The sequence below is a fragment of the Emys orbicularis genome, chromosome 14 (assembly GCF_028017835.1).
Source record: "Emys orbicularis isolate rEmyOrb1 chromosome 14, rEmyOrb1.hap1, whole genome shotgun sequence".
Taxonomy (NCBI): Eukaryota; Metazoa; Chordata; order Testudines; family Emydidae; genus Emys; species Emys orbicularis.
The window spans coordinates 13,210,268-13,225,390 of record NC_088696.1 but is presented as its reverse complement, the minus strand read 5'-3'; the positions used below and the strand labels follow the sequence as shown (position 1 = coordinate 13,225,390).

The following is a 15,123-nucleotide window of genomic DNA, read 5'->3' as shown; positions in this document are numbered from 1 at the left end:
GAGGTATGCTTGCTAACCATCCTTTTCTCCATCTATCTTACTTAAGTGACCCCCATTATCATAGTATCTGCATGCTTCACAATCTTTAACATGTACTTATCCTCAACACCCCGTGAGGTAGAGAAGTGCACGTATCCCCATTTTACAGATGAGGAACTGAGGCACAGAGAGACTAAGTGACTTGGCCAAGATCATACAAAACATCTGTGGCAGAGCAAGGAATCAAATCCAGGTCTCCAGAGTCCCAGGCGTGGCCCCTAACCACTGGATTATCCTTCTTTTCTACCTCTGTACACTCTCTAGTGTTCACCCTGAAAAACTTTTCAGTTACTAAGAATCAAGATTGCTTCCTTGTATTGTGCTTTTTTAAAAGTAGATTTTTTTATGGGTGATTTAAGGTGCAATGTTTCTCTATTTTTGCCTAAATCCTGAATTTTTTGTTGTTGGTTTAAGATAGTTTACCATTGATTGTTATGTTTGTGTGTGCAGGGTAAAATTAGCTAAATTGTAACATGTAACTTTATTATTTCAATTTTAAACTTTGTCAGTTCATATTTTTTATAATAAGAAACAAGTTATTAACTAAAAATGTGAGAGGTGTGGAGTTTTATTTTGCACAAAATATGGCACAGGGTAGACTTGGCTAAGCGCAGCTACGTTTAGCTAGTTAAACTGGTCATCAGCTCCACATTGCTAGTATTACAGTACAAAAGAACATGATTCTCAAGGGTTCAAACCAGATTTTAGCAATATGTAGAGCTATTAAAATTAGTACTTTTTTGTAAAGTAACTAGCATATGGCTAGCTAACAATGTTGCAATACAACATGTGCCACATTTGTTACATTTTAAAATTACCCTGCTGTATGTGCTGAAAATGGAATTAGGAACAGGGGAAATATCCTCTGCATGTACTGAAGGTACATTCGTGTGCATACAATGAATTTCCCAGGTAATTAAAGTTGCTTAGTACAATGAATGGTTTGAAAAGAGATGCAGGAAAATTGCTTGGGCTTAAATACCACAAGTATGTAATTGCAGAGAATGGTATACATTTGTCTGGTGTCTGTTGTTTCTATAATCTGTTAATACCTATGTGGTAACTGAATTTCTTTTTGCCCCAGGGCATTTTTGGGAGTGAGGCAGCATAACTTAATACGTTTTCCCTGGTAAACAAATTTTAAAAGGAAAACATGAATATGCTTTAAGCTACATCAAGCTGGAACAAATAGCCTCCCCTTCTCTGAGACTTTCTAGTATGTTCATACTCAAATTATTGGGCATTATGATTTGATTCTTCATGTTCTAGTTTTAAGCTTTTCTAATTGGAACTCATTAAGTGCTGTTATGGTGAGTTGCCTCTTTCAGTTAGATGGAAATTTCTCTTCCATGGTTACAGTGCTCCATAGCAATAAAACACTGCTGAATGCCCCACAAACACAAACCAACTTGCCCCAGGTGGAACCCTAGTTATTGACCCAACCCTGTGCACTGTAAATCAGGCACTCTGCACTCGCAAGGGCAGATTCTCAGCTGGTGTAAACTAGCATATAGGCCCATTTCAATTAACTGTAATAAGCCATGGCAATTAACACCAGCTTGAGGCTGTATACCCCAGTGTCTTGATACAGGCCCTTTACAAATAAAGGGGAGTGGGTGGGAAAGCTCAGCAAGGGAAGCAGGTATCTTCCACTGGCTGGCATCTTTATTTCTCCACACTGTGTGCATTGGACGTCCAATCCTGCCATAAGTGGCCCTCATATCGGTCAATAACAGGCCAGCTCCAGGTGTGTTAAATCCATCCAAGACTGTAGGCACACCTGGGCTCCTCTCCTCATGCCTTTCCGTGCTGTCTTGGCAAACATAGCAACATATGCTTCCATTCAAGGCTTGATGCAGCATTTTAAAGAAACAACAAAACTCACCTCTTCTATTAATTGTGGGTAGGAAAGAACTCCATAATTTCAGATGAGTTTATGATCTCAGTTTTGAAGAGAAAATCTGGTCTGAGTTATGATCACCATTAGCACTTATATAGCACTACTGCAATTCTTTGTGTATTGTGGGCTTTAAGGATGAAATCCTAGCTCCACTGAAGTCAGTGGCAAAGTTCCCATTGAAATCAGTAGGGCCTGGATTTCACCCTAACTGCTAAATCTTCATAGCAACTCTGTAAGGAAAGAAGTGGGGCTTCTAGGTACTATGGTAATACAAATAAATAATAGTAATTATCCTCATTTTACAAATGAAGAAACTGAGGCAGAGGGGTTAAGGTGCTATACTTGTAAGAGCACATGTGGAGTTTTGCATGCACCTAAGTTTTGTGATCCTAAAATCTTGCAGACATTTACCTGTATGCAGACTTGACTTGCATGTGCATGCCAGGCATTTGCTGGGCACAGCTTAAGTACACTCAAGTGTCCATCACTTTTTGCATGTGTGCCCTTACAAAGATAGCCTTAAATAACTAGAACAGTGGAGATGCATATTAAAGAAATTCCTAAGTTCCTGGCTGCATCTCCCTTGAAACACGAGTTTATACTTCTTGCTAGTTTTATGAAGACTCATCTTTCTCTGATTGGAATTGGTTTTTTTATTTTTATTATAGGATTTGAAACTGCAAAGTCTCTTGCACTCCATGGTGCCTATGTCATTCTTGCCTGCAGAAATATGTCAAGAGCCAACGAAGCTGTGCAACGCATCCTAGAGGAATGGGTAAGGAAACACATATATTTTTTCAATGCTTAGCAAATTCTACCATCTTCAAAACAATGTGCAATTATGAGGTCATTTTGTGCAGTGTATGCCGTTTAATAAATGTTGTTTATCACTTATCAGAATTCAAGAAAACAGCTTTCTTTGTATTGCAATAATCACTTCAGTACTTAAATGTATTTATAGATGGAACAAAGGAGCTGTGCCATTTTATAATGTGTATGTACAGTTCATTTTAAGCATCATCATACTATGCTTGGTTATTTTAATGCTAAAAAATTCAAAAGGACTAATGAGGCGCATGCCATTGATGACAGAAAAAAAGAATTTTGTAAGCATCTAAATGTGTGCTTAATTATTCCTGAGATTGTCAGTTTAATGCCCTTGCTACCTTAGTCACTATTACTTTGAGAGTTCCATAAAATTCTGCCTATAAGGTATTTCAAGGAAATCATTTTTGTCTTGTAAATACTTATTTTTCTTTGAGTACTATCCCCGTGGGTGCTCCACTTCAGGTGTACGTGTGCCTTTTGAGCCCTCGATTGGAGATTTTCTGTTAGCATTCTCCATTCGGCCTATACAACCTCGTGACATGCTTAGAGGGTACATAGGGCTATGCAGGTAAACTGCCTTTCATTCCTTCTTTAATGACTGGGCATGAGACAGAGCTCTAGTGTGTCCACCTCAGCATGTTTTGTAGTTGTTGTTTAATTAGTTTAGTGTTTCTAGTAAGTATTGTTGTTAGTCTAGAATTAGTTAGATAGTTGTGAGAAGTTTGTTTGTCATCTCTTCCTTTTTTCTCTCTCCCATTTTTCTGGGGAGCTTATTTGGCCTGGCTGGACATGGCTCACTCACTGGTTTTCAAACACTGTCTTTCATGTCAGGAGGCTATCTCGATCAGCGACAGTCACTCTAAGTGTATCCATTGCTTGGGAGAGTCCCATATCTCCCAAAAGTGTAACTCTTGCCTGGCTTTAAAATCTAGAGCTCAGAAGAATCAGGAGACCAAACTGAAGCTGCTGCTGATGGAGTGCTCTCTTCAACCTGTTTCTGAGTCCAATCAAGAGACCCTCACATACATCTGTCTCCAGACAGATCCAGTGCCCCTTTGACTTCAGCTAAAGTCTAACCTCAGAAAGGGAAGATCTTGGAGGACTAGGGAAGACTCCTAGGAGGAGGAGGTCAGTCTCCCAGCAACCTCCTGCTAGATCTATGATTTCAGCGGCCTCGGCTTCTCAACTTGGTACCATGGAGGCAAAAGTCTCTTCCTCTGGTACTGGCGGAGCAGGGAGATCCCAAAGCACTTTAGAAAAACACAGCACCAGCGGGGCCCTAGTACCATCTGCCTCCAAATTGGCACCGTCTATTTCAGACTTACCAATGGTGTCTTCTCACTCGGTTCCATTGTTACTGATGAAATCGAAGCACACACCTTTGGCTCTGGCACCTACACACTCCAAACCAATGGTACCACCCAAGTCAGCTGCTGTGTCGGTACAGACCCACTTGGTACCGCAGGCATTCTGTTACTTCAGAGACTTGTCAGTGTTAGACGAGCTGGAATCCCCACTGCTTATGGGTACTGAACAACTCTCAGTACTGAGACCCCAGTCTCTGGTTTACCAGTGCTTCACAGTACCGCAGGATTCTCCACCTGTTTCTACTGGGGCCACCATAGATGTCCGGTAATTTTAATCAATTCCAGGACCTTGTGAAGAGGGTGGTGGACACCCTCCATATACCTTTTGAGGAGGTTAAAGACTCACATCACAAGTGGTTGGATGTTTTGCAGTTGGCATCACCCACTTAGATTGCGCTGCCCATTAATTAAATACTCCTGGATCCAGCAAAAACTGTGTGGTAAACTCCTGTTCCCATCCTGCCAACTTGTAAATGGGCAAATAAGGAATATTATGTCCCCCCAGAGACTTAGATTTTTTGTTTTCCCATCCCCACCAATTCCCTGGTGGTGGACAGCATTTTTCCAGGTCTATTCCTTTTATGACATGGACTAGAAAAGGTTAGACTGTTTTGGATGGAAAGCCTAACTCTTTTGCAACCCTCAGTTTGTGATCAGGTGATTGTGGACAAGTATGACTACCTGAATTACAACAAGTTTGCATCCTTTATGCTCCTGTTGAAGATATTCAATTGAGAACACTTCCAGGCCAACATTAAGGAGCGTCAATTTTTAGCCCGAACCTCTCTCCAGGTGTCCTTGGATGTTGCAAAAATGGACAATATTTGACAAACCTTAAAGACAAGAACGAGAGATGATGAGAATGTGTCAAGGAACTATATGGTGAAGATATTCCTGAAAAGCTCAACTACAGATGAATCAGGTAAACCTGCCAATAATGGATGAAGAAATCATGGCAGCGATAAAAAGACCGTGAATGGAAAAGCACTATGTTGTGATGGAATACTGGCTGAATTGTTTTAAAGCATAGGGGATGAAAGTTTGTAAGCCCTGTCAGAGGAATGAAGAATATGCTTGAGACAGCAGAATTGCCAAAAGACGTTACAACCTCACTGTATATCCAAATCCTCAAAAAGAACAACTCTATGGATTGTAAAGACTACAGGATAGGCAGTCTAATATCACATGCCTCTAACATACTTTTGTGAGCTTAATACAAGGAAAAATTGATAAGGAAATAAGCAAATAACAATATGGCTTAAAAGGTGGAAAGGGCACACTAAATGCCATTATGAACTTGAAGCTCATATTCGAAAGATCAATCGAAATGGGGAAAACAGTATACTTGTTGGGTATTTCTTTTTATTTGGGAAGTCATTCTACTCATACAAATTACTCAATACATTAAGATCTGTAGGGATTGATGGATACAAACTGAGTAATAAAACAATTTATACTGGAATCAAAAGGCGATTATAATGGGAAATTAAAATGAAAATCTAGTAGGGATCAAGAGAAGAGTTAGGTTTGTATAATGTCACTGACTTTATTCAACACTTGTATCAAGTTTAGATGAAATTAAGCAGAAGAAGGTATTAAGATGAATGGAAAATGGAATAATATTTGCTATGCAGATGACACGGCACTGTTGGCTGATTCAGAAGAAAGTCTGTGCCGTTAGTGGAGATTATATATGCATATGACAATATTGTCTATCTAAGGTCATATGTGGACAAGTCAAAAACTATGGTGGCATGCAAGGATCCTAGAAAGACATGCAAGATTATAGTGCATAACATAGCCATGCAGCAAGTGAGACGTTATTGCTACTTAGGAAGCATCAATACAGAAGATGGAAGATCAGATACTGAAGTCAGCACCAGAATAGCAACAGCGAAAGAGACATTCTGGAAGAATAAACACCTGAGGAGAAGGGACATAAATCTGAAGACTAAATTCCATCTCTTAAAACCTTGCATTTGGTCTGTGTTAAATTACAGCTGTGAAACATGGGCATTCAAACAATCAATAATAAAGAAACTACAATTCTTCTGAAATTATGATGTTATAGAAGAAATTTAAAAATATCATTGATAGAGACATGTAATGAAAAAAGTATTGGAGATTATTGGAACTCAGCAAATGCTAGTCAGAAATCTTATGAAAAGAAAGATTTGATTTGCAGGGCACATTGTAAGGGCTTCAGCTGGAGATGCATGTTTACGGGCACTGGAAGGGAAAGTTGTTGGATGATGTGGTATGCTGGATGAATCAAAAGGACTATTCATCCACAAGAGATTAGTGGAGGGTCATACAGAATGTGCTACCGTGATTGCAAACCTCCTGTAATGGAGATGCCACATAAGAAGAATCATTATTTCTGGAGCCCAGTTTCTTGAAGAAGGTATTTTGGATTAAAGCCTTATCTCTCTTGGGCCTGTGAGTTCCAAATACTGTATTTTAAGGTTTGTTTTTTCCATAGTTCCTAATTGAAATGGAAGCTGCCTGTTTTCTTTGTTGCAATAACACCAGTGGAATATCTAAAGGGCCCACTAGAAGACTGTATTTGTGTTACTTTTAAATTTGGCTTTAGATTATCTGCCAACATAGCTGGATTTTTGAGTAGACCCTCTTTTGAACTGATTTATTCTCTTTCTAAATGTCCATAAGTAAATGTAATTAAATTATTTCAACAGAAGAGTGAAATGACCTGAAATAATGGTGAGTGCCTCTTACATATAATTTGCTTTGCACATTTAATTTAAAAAGTACTTTTCCAGAAGTTATCAAAATTCAGTGAAAGCAAAAATTGTTTTTAGTACTTTGTTCAGACAACAAGAGTACCAGACTACGTGTGTAAGTACATATATTACCTCACTGAAAGTTAATGAATTGGTAATTGAATGAAGATTACTGTCTTGGTTCAAATTACTTAAAAAAACACTACATTTATTTACTAACAGTTCTCAAATTCTAATTGTTCAGAATACAATCTCATCTGTAAACTGAGTAGCTGGAGAACCTTCAATGCATCTTTGTAATGGCTTTGTTGTTGTTTATTGAGAGGCACTAATTAACTTTGATTATTGCACTAATATTGTGGCATTTTGACAGTCCCTCAGATTTATGACTCTGGGAAAATAAACAAATGAAATGCAGGTGCTGGAGCAGAAAGAATAAGTTATTACTGAACTTTAATTACTTGGAGTGTGTAACCAGGAGAGAATTAGTTGGTGAATTACAAGATGCTTAAAATTTACATCAAATTGTAAGCAATCTTGAGGAGAATTGGGGGAGAGAGAGAAAACACAGTTATTGTAAATAAAAGGGGGAAAATACATATGCATGTTAGATTAATCTGGTTAATACTAATATTATAATATTGATACTGATATTTATTTTGTAATACATTTTTATATATATTTTTCTTATATGGGAGTGTGGAAGCTTGTTAACCTGAACATTCCACTTTCCTGAACAAAGTGTCTTGTTAAAGAAAACATGACTTAATGTTATTCAGTGGAATTCCTCCTACAGGGCAGGAAATACTGTACCCTGCTGGAAAGGAAAGCTTTTAAATGGCCATGACCTTTGACTTTGTAGTTTTAGGGGAAGCTATATGATCAAGGGGACTTGGTTCACTTCAGTTGAACTTGAGAATGTAGAACTATATTTGGAAATATACCTTAGGGTGCAATCCTACATAACTTAGCACACATGAGTAACTTTACTCTTGGGAGTAGCCCCATTGAAGTCAGTGGTGCTATCAATGTGAGTAAATTTACTCATATGCATAATGCTTTGCTGGACTGTCATTAATCTGCATTGTACAAACATAAATTCTGCATTCCCTAAATTCTCCCATGAAGTGGATAAAACAGCTTTTAAAAAATTCATAGTTTTAATGGAAATCTAATGTTATTTTTCTGTGAAATTGTCTATGAATATTTTCAATAATATTTAATTTTATCTGATTTTTTTGTTGGAAATACTGCATGTGTGATGATTTTAGAAATTTATACTGCTGCTTATAATACTCCTATAAAAGTCACAAATGTACCATTTATAACAACGAACTTAGTGCGTTTAAAAGAGCAGCAAATCTGTAACAAGTGTTTGTGTCCTATCTAAGGTTTTAGAAAAATGTTTGAGAAATAGTGTGGTTAAAGATTTGTATCACACAACTCAGTCAACCTGTGGAACTCATTGTCAGGGGATGCTGTAAAGGCCAAAACTATAACTGAGTTCAAAAAGAAATAGATAAATTCATGGAGGATAGGTTCATCAATAGCTATTAGCCAAGATGATCAGGGACACAACCCCATGCTCTCTGTGTCCATATGCCTCTGACTTCCAGATGCTGGGACTGGACGACAGGGGATGGATCACTAAATAATCGCCCTGTTCTCTTCATTCCCTCTGATGCATCTGGTATTGTCCACTGTCAGAAGACAGGATGCTGGGCTAGATGGACCATTCATCTGACATAGTATGGCCATTCTTATGTTCTTTTAATACGAATGCATAACTGGGCAGAGTTAAGGTAGTGCGTTCTTCCTTAAGGTTCACGTTTCTTACTTTGAGTACTTCCCTTTGCAACCTTTATATTCTGTTAATGTAGGGCCAAATACTAAAAGATACTGAGCACTTACAACTTCTAATGAATCTGAGAAGTATTTTGCTTATTTTAAAGTAATCAGGAATGCTCAACTACCCAGAACATGATTAAAGAAACAAATATTTTTGTTTAAAGTTTTGATTCTCTTGTATTGACTTATTATGTATGTATTATATATCTAAACTTTTTGTGGGAAAAATATAATTCTTGTTTAAAAAATGTGAAGACCTATTATAATACAGAATTAAAAAAAGTCAGTTATGAAGTACAGTATGCTTAAATGAACTTGAGAACAACCTGAGTAACGCCCTTGACGTTCTGGTCTGTTCGATTTATGAGATCATCATCAATAGTGCCATAAAATGTAGGTTCCATTAGTATCAGTAGAGAGCTATCTTTTTTGTTGGTGTTAGTTTTGTTACTACAAAAGAATCAGTTATTGTTACACAAAAATCAATTTTAGATTATCTCTTTTCAGTGAATGTTGCAATTCAGACATAAAAGTAAGCTTTAAAAAAAAAAAAAAGCCATTTGGACTGAAAAAAACTTAACCTAACGGACTTGAGGATAATACTAATGATATCCAGTAAAACAAGGTTTGTCAGATCAGCAGTTGCATGCACTGTAAATTAAAAAACCACAGGGGATGACTTGGCTGATTGTTGAAGACGAATGTAGAAAACCACGAATTTTCTGCTATTTATGTCCAAAATGCTATTTTGTAGAGACTTTGATACCAGCTCTGCAATGATCACACTTGAAAACTTGTCAGCTACATTAGGTAACTGCATAACATTTAATGTTGTATTTGCGGTATTTTACTTACTTCCTATAGTATAGTGAAGGTTAGGTAATACTGCAGATACAGAAATAATTGCCTTATCTATATACTTAAAGCAACAACTTTTCAAGTGTGGCCATTGTAGTTTTTCTTTTTTAAAACCAAAAGATCAAAAAAAACCACCCAACCCCCCCCACACATTTGAGGGGATAGTAGTGGAGTATGTCGGTATGGACTGAGATATATATTGTAAAGGAATCAAACTAAAGAGAGACATGTGTTGCTTTACAGTAGATGTCTTGAAAATGGAAGTTGCCCATGCACGATAAAGCTCAATATCAGTTTAAAACTGAGTTTGATAATTTCTTACTCAGAAGAAAGGAAATTGGAATTTTAGAGCTATAATTAATTTTAATCATAAATTGTCAAACAAATCTCTCCTTGAGTAGTGGAAAGGCCCTAAAGCAGCCAAGGAAGAATATCAATACTTTGCAAAGGAGGAATGATTGTTCCAATTCGCAGCTTAATTGACTTTAAGGCTTAATGAAAAACACTACAGTGCTGTTAGTACACATAGTTGCTCTGATGAACATTGAAATCTATGCTCCAGAAAGAGGAGTTAGGGAGCGCTTTATATTGTATTATTGATGCATTTTTCTAACTGAGTATAAGCATAACAGTTGGACAGAGCTACATAGCTCCAGATGTTAACTATATTCTCAAGAAAATTCTTCAAAATGTGGATGAATAAAATATCATACAGCTTTTTGTGTTGGGAAACTTACATGTATATAGTCCTATCAGATTTCAGTCTTTTAAGTAAATATTAAAAATAAATTGAACATTTATTGTTTTAACAAAAAGTCTAAAGAAATGTTTCTCTTATAGTTTTTTCAATATTAAGATGACAGGTACTTCAAATAAAGATTAAATTATTGGCAAACTAAAATTTCTGTTACATGGAGATGATTACAAGGTATAGATGTAACAAAAGTACAAAAAACTTCTAACTCAGAACAGCAAGATAAGTTTGACACTTGCCTCTACTCTTTTCTCAAAGTATTGTCCACCTGAGGGTAACTCCTATAAAGAAAGATTGATTGACAGACACTTGCTGATTAAATTATTGTGATTGAAATTAAAACCTGATCTTTCAGGTTTGGATCTCCAACTGTTACCTAACAGAAATATAGGAAGACAGGAAGCAAGCTGTATGCCCAGGCTTTGTGTATGTGTCCCATTTGCGAGGAATGCATGCAGCGCTTTTTATACAATCTATACATTAGCCTAGTTTTTCAAGGAGAAGGGACTATTCTGCCAGTTAGTGAGCCTCAGATGTTGATTTTGGTTCTGTGTATTGAATATGTTCATTGAAAAGAAATGTTACCTCTATCAACCAAAAACTCTTGTGTAGTCTTCAGCATCTCGACCCCTGTAGATGTTAATCTTGATCTAGAAGATAAAACTCTTGCTACCCATTATGTGCTAAGTTGTCACTGAGCTTCTGTTTTACCTCAAGAATGCCACAAAACCTATACAGTTGTTTTCCTCACCATAGACCCATGTATAGGATGCCTTATTAGGAACAATCCACTAAAAATGCTCTAAGTCCACTGACATGCTCAATGGAGAAAGGGCTCCTTGTGGCTGATTAGCAGTAAGCTATAGAGGTCAGTCATGGAAAGTCCTAAAGCATATGAATAGACTGCTTCTGAAAGCACAGGTAGGAATCAGTAACTGTTGGGTTCCACAAAATGGCACCGAATGGCACTTCTGTTACGTATCTTCTGGTAAACTTTATAATGAATAAACACTCTCAAAAAGTAAAATGTTGAAAAAACAAGTATAGGTATTTCAGGATACTTTACTGCAGAGTAAACTCAGTATGGGGGAGGCATGTTTCTTCAGTGCTCTAAATCTGGTAAACAAGCTGAAGACTGCAGATAAAGATAGGGAAAAGGGATAGGGTAACTAACAGCACATAAGCTTTTTACTTTTTAAAGGCCTGATCCTACTCTCCTTTAAGTTAAAATCTTTCAGTTGATTTTAATGTGAGTTAGATGAGAACTGATGTTACTAATGCAGTTCTGGCTGAGGTTGGTAGTAATCAAATATCATAACCATCTGAAATCAGGTTGTGAGCTGCGTGAAATGAATTGATCCTCAGTCCAGTTCCTAGTAGCATCTATATTAGTATGTGGTCTATATCACTGACCCTTCCAGTGTTGAGGGACACAGAGGGTGTGGTTGTTGGGGCTGCTAGTAAAGCCATCTTCCAAGTACAGCTTGTAAATAAATTGTTATACAGTGATACCCAAGACTTTGAATAGCATTCAAATGTGTTTGCAGCTCTAAGAAAAAATAAGGATCAAACATACTGTAACACAGCCTGCTAATGGAGGAGCAAATTAGCTGCAGCTTTTGAACTTCTGAAGTAATTGATAGGCTTTAGGATTCTAAATTGTATTATGTTTTTGGTAATATATATTGGTAACGCAGCTACCCACGCTGATGTTTCTTAGTCTGTCATAGCAACTGGTCTTGATAGATTTCTGCAGTGATAACATTTCTATATTCTTCTTGCCAGGCACACACCTTTTTAACAGCAACGAATTTAGTAACTGACAATAGCAAGAGGGTTTTTTTGGTAATGATTTTCAAGAAATTTATATGTAAAAGCAAATGGATGAATTAAAAACATTAAATAGCTTCACCAGCATCCACATGGATGAATTGTTGAGATCTATTTTTTCTTCACTATAAACATATGGCATGAATTTGCTGCTCTCATTACAGATGCTGAGAGAAGGGAAAGACAAATATTTAGATTACATTCATGTTTTACAGTAAAAACACTGTTCAGTTTGTTTATACAGTTCCACTGTTACAGTTTTTATGGTTGGTAATGAAACCACTGTAAAACAGAGTCTGAATTATATAGCAGATGTGTTAAGGCCCTTGCATTCAGCAAGATGCCCAACACTGAATAGTGGATATCATTTATACAGAATCAATCTACTGACTACAGCTGAACTATTTCAGACCTTTGTCTATGTGTACAGTTAGCCTTGTACCATTATTGTAGTAAATATGTAGTTTTATTATCCAAATACATTGATATTTTACAAGAATAACATTTATGAACTATAAAGCAGACTTCTAGTCACTATGGGTGGGTGCAGGAGGCTTTAAAGGATTTGGTAGGCATTTTCCAGTCATTTAAGACCTCATATGGCTTCCATTTTCATTAAACATTTGGAATGCATCCATAACATTTAATTAATATAACATCTTACTCTTTATTCACTTTAATTTCTTGCCACAGTTATGAGAACTTGGAAGTGTTTTGATTCTTTTTCAGTTGATAAAGAACTGTAATTCCAAAGAATGTGTATGCTAAATACATGAATTTGTAAAAACAAAATATTTCTTAAAAGTTAAAGTATATCACTGTTTTTATGTATTTGAAAGTATCGGTAGAAAATATCTAGTCAGCTACCTTTCCACCAATGCCCTTTTTATACAATCTACCTACAGCCAAAAATATACATTGTTGATTTCAGATTTATAGAAGTTATTATTATTTCTATAGTGCCAGAGATTTGCCTGGTACTGTACAGACAAACCCTGTAGAAACCGCTTATGTTTCTGCTCAAAAGCATTTACTATTTTAGTTCTAGACGCTATAAGCACTTACTGTCAAATGTAGTGCTTCCTATCATGAGTGGTCACACTGACTTCAGTTGCACTGCTCATGGTAGCAAGCATTGCGCTTAGTATTAAATGTTATCAGTACGTGGCCCTTATTCAGTAAACAAAAGGTTAGGAGAAGAAATGTAATTAAAGAAATGGGATCTGCATTTTTTAGTTTAGTTTCTTGTAGTTCCAAAGCTTTTTGTCAAAACTTATCAGAGATCGCTGCAGAAATGGTTTAGCAGTAGCTGGCAAGCTGAAAGAAGACCACTAAAGGGGCTTTGAAGAATTTGAAGTGGCTTGGCACAATGGAGGGCGGGATTGTTCCTTGCGTAAGAAATAGGATTCAAAATGGCTGGTGACGTGAGTGGTTGAAGCAGAGAGCCCTTCATAAGGTGGGAAGATTTGGGTTAGGGAATAGTAGGATCTTGGGGAAGAGAAAAAGGAAGGAGCAGCACAGGGAAGAACACTGAAGCTGAGGATGAGGAGTGTCCTGTGGAAAGAAACAGGAACTGTGTTGGAAGGGTTTTAGCAGAGAGGAAGAATGATTGAAATGTTGTGGGTGGGGTAGGTTGAGTGGATTAGTAAAAGGGGCAGAGATGATGGGTAGGGAGATTCAACTCGGGTGGTTGCAATAGTCCTAGTGGAAGAAATGAGGGTCTGATGTCTCACAACAGTAGGGGCTGCTAGTTCCGAACCAAATGTACCCCAGCACCAAGTGTACTCTAAGGTAGTCTCATGAAAAGAAGGGTGAGTTATGGGCATATCTGCCTTATGCCTACTTCATCCATGCTTGACCTCAGGGAAATATAGGTGAAAGAAAGCAGGGGGTTCATTCTGAAAGGAACATATGAGCACTCCCTTCCAAAATGTCCAAGAGAGCCAACCTGCAGCATTCTGTCAGTTTGAATTTCACGAAGCCCTGCTGACCTATGAAGGCACCAGCCTGTTTTGTGTCCTGATGGAGGCATTATCTAGTCAGGATCAGAAGGTATTATTTCCCTGAAAGGCTCAGCATCCCTCTTAATTGTGAAGGGGTATCCAACGATTTTGTCCCACCTGGTGTGTTTCTGCCAAGGTCAGCAAAAATATCCCATTGCATTCTGGGCTTTTCATATGCAGTGCACAGAAGGAAGTTAGTAGGGTGACAACAGGAGATTCACCTTGGTGGTTTAATAACATCTTGACTAAGAGATAGTCCAGAATAGTAAATTCTGCCTTGGTCTCCTGCTGTAATTTTGGATTTCTAGGTTACTCTACACTGTATGTCAACATCTAACTGCTCTAGCCATAATCCCATAGCCAGCTAATGAAAACAAAAGTGCTGTCGCCTGTCTGTGAAGTTAGTGTTGTATTTAATTAGTGTAAAATACAGCTTTTCATATAATAGCATGTACATTTTTAACCTGCCATAATATTGTACATTGGAACCAAATCATCTGAAGTCGTCTTCCCACTCATCTTCTACCATCTCAGTGCACGTCTCAAAAATGTCTGAAATGAAATGTCCGCAGTGCTCCTCTCCCATGTTTTATACACATTACATTTGCAGGAGAGGGATATTTGGTTCCTGATTTTAGTAAAACACTGTTCTTGATACAATTTCAGTGTTCTTCATTACAAAAACAAACAACCCACCTTCATCATCCAGGAAATTGGCAAAACATAACATGAGAGAATATTGCCAGCAAATCACTCAGCCATGACTAGTTTTCGCCAAGCTTTCCAAAAATAGGTGCCTAAAGCTGGGCTTCTAAATTCATGTTTAGGCTCCCAAGTAAATTGCTTAGCACTTTTGAAAAAATCAGGCCATCAGCGCTTCAGTTAAAACTAATGGGAGCAGCTGGCTGTTCTGCACTTCTGAGAATCAGGCCTAACTTTAGACATCTGCTTTTAA

The 15,123-nt window shown here is 37.4% G+C and overlaps 1 protein-coding gene across 1 annotated transcript in view; it reads left to right on the top strand.

The window, feature by feature from the left end:
* WWOX (WW domain containing oxidoreductase) overlaps positions 1 to 15,123 on the top strand; it is a 684,395-nt gene that overhangs the window by 46,435 nt on the left and 622,837 nt on the right. The window contains exon 5 of the mRNA XM_065416514.1: positions 2,608 to 2,714. Coding sequence (XP_065272586.1) covers positions 2,608 to 2,714 — 107 coding nt within the window. The remainder of the gene's footprint in view (positions 1 to 2,607; positions 2,715 to 15,123) is intronic.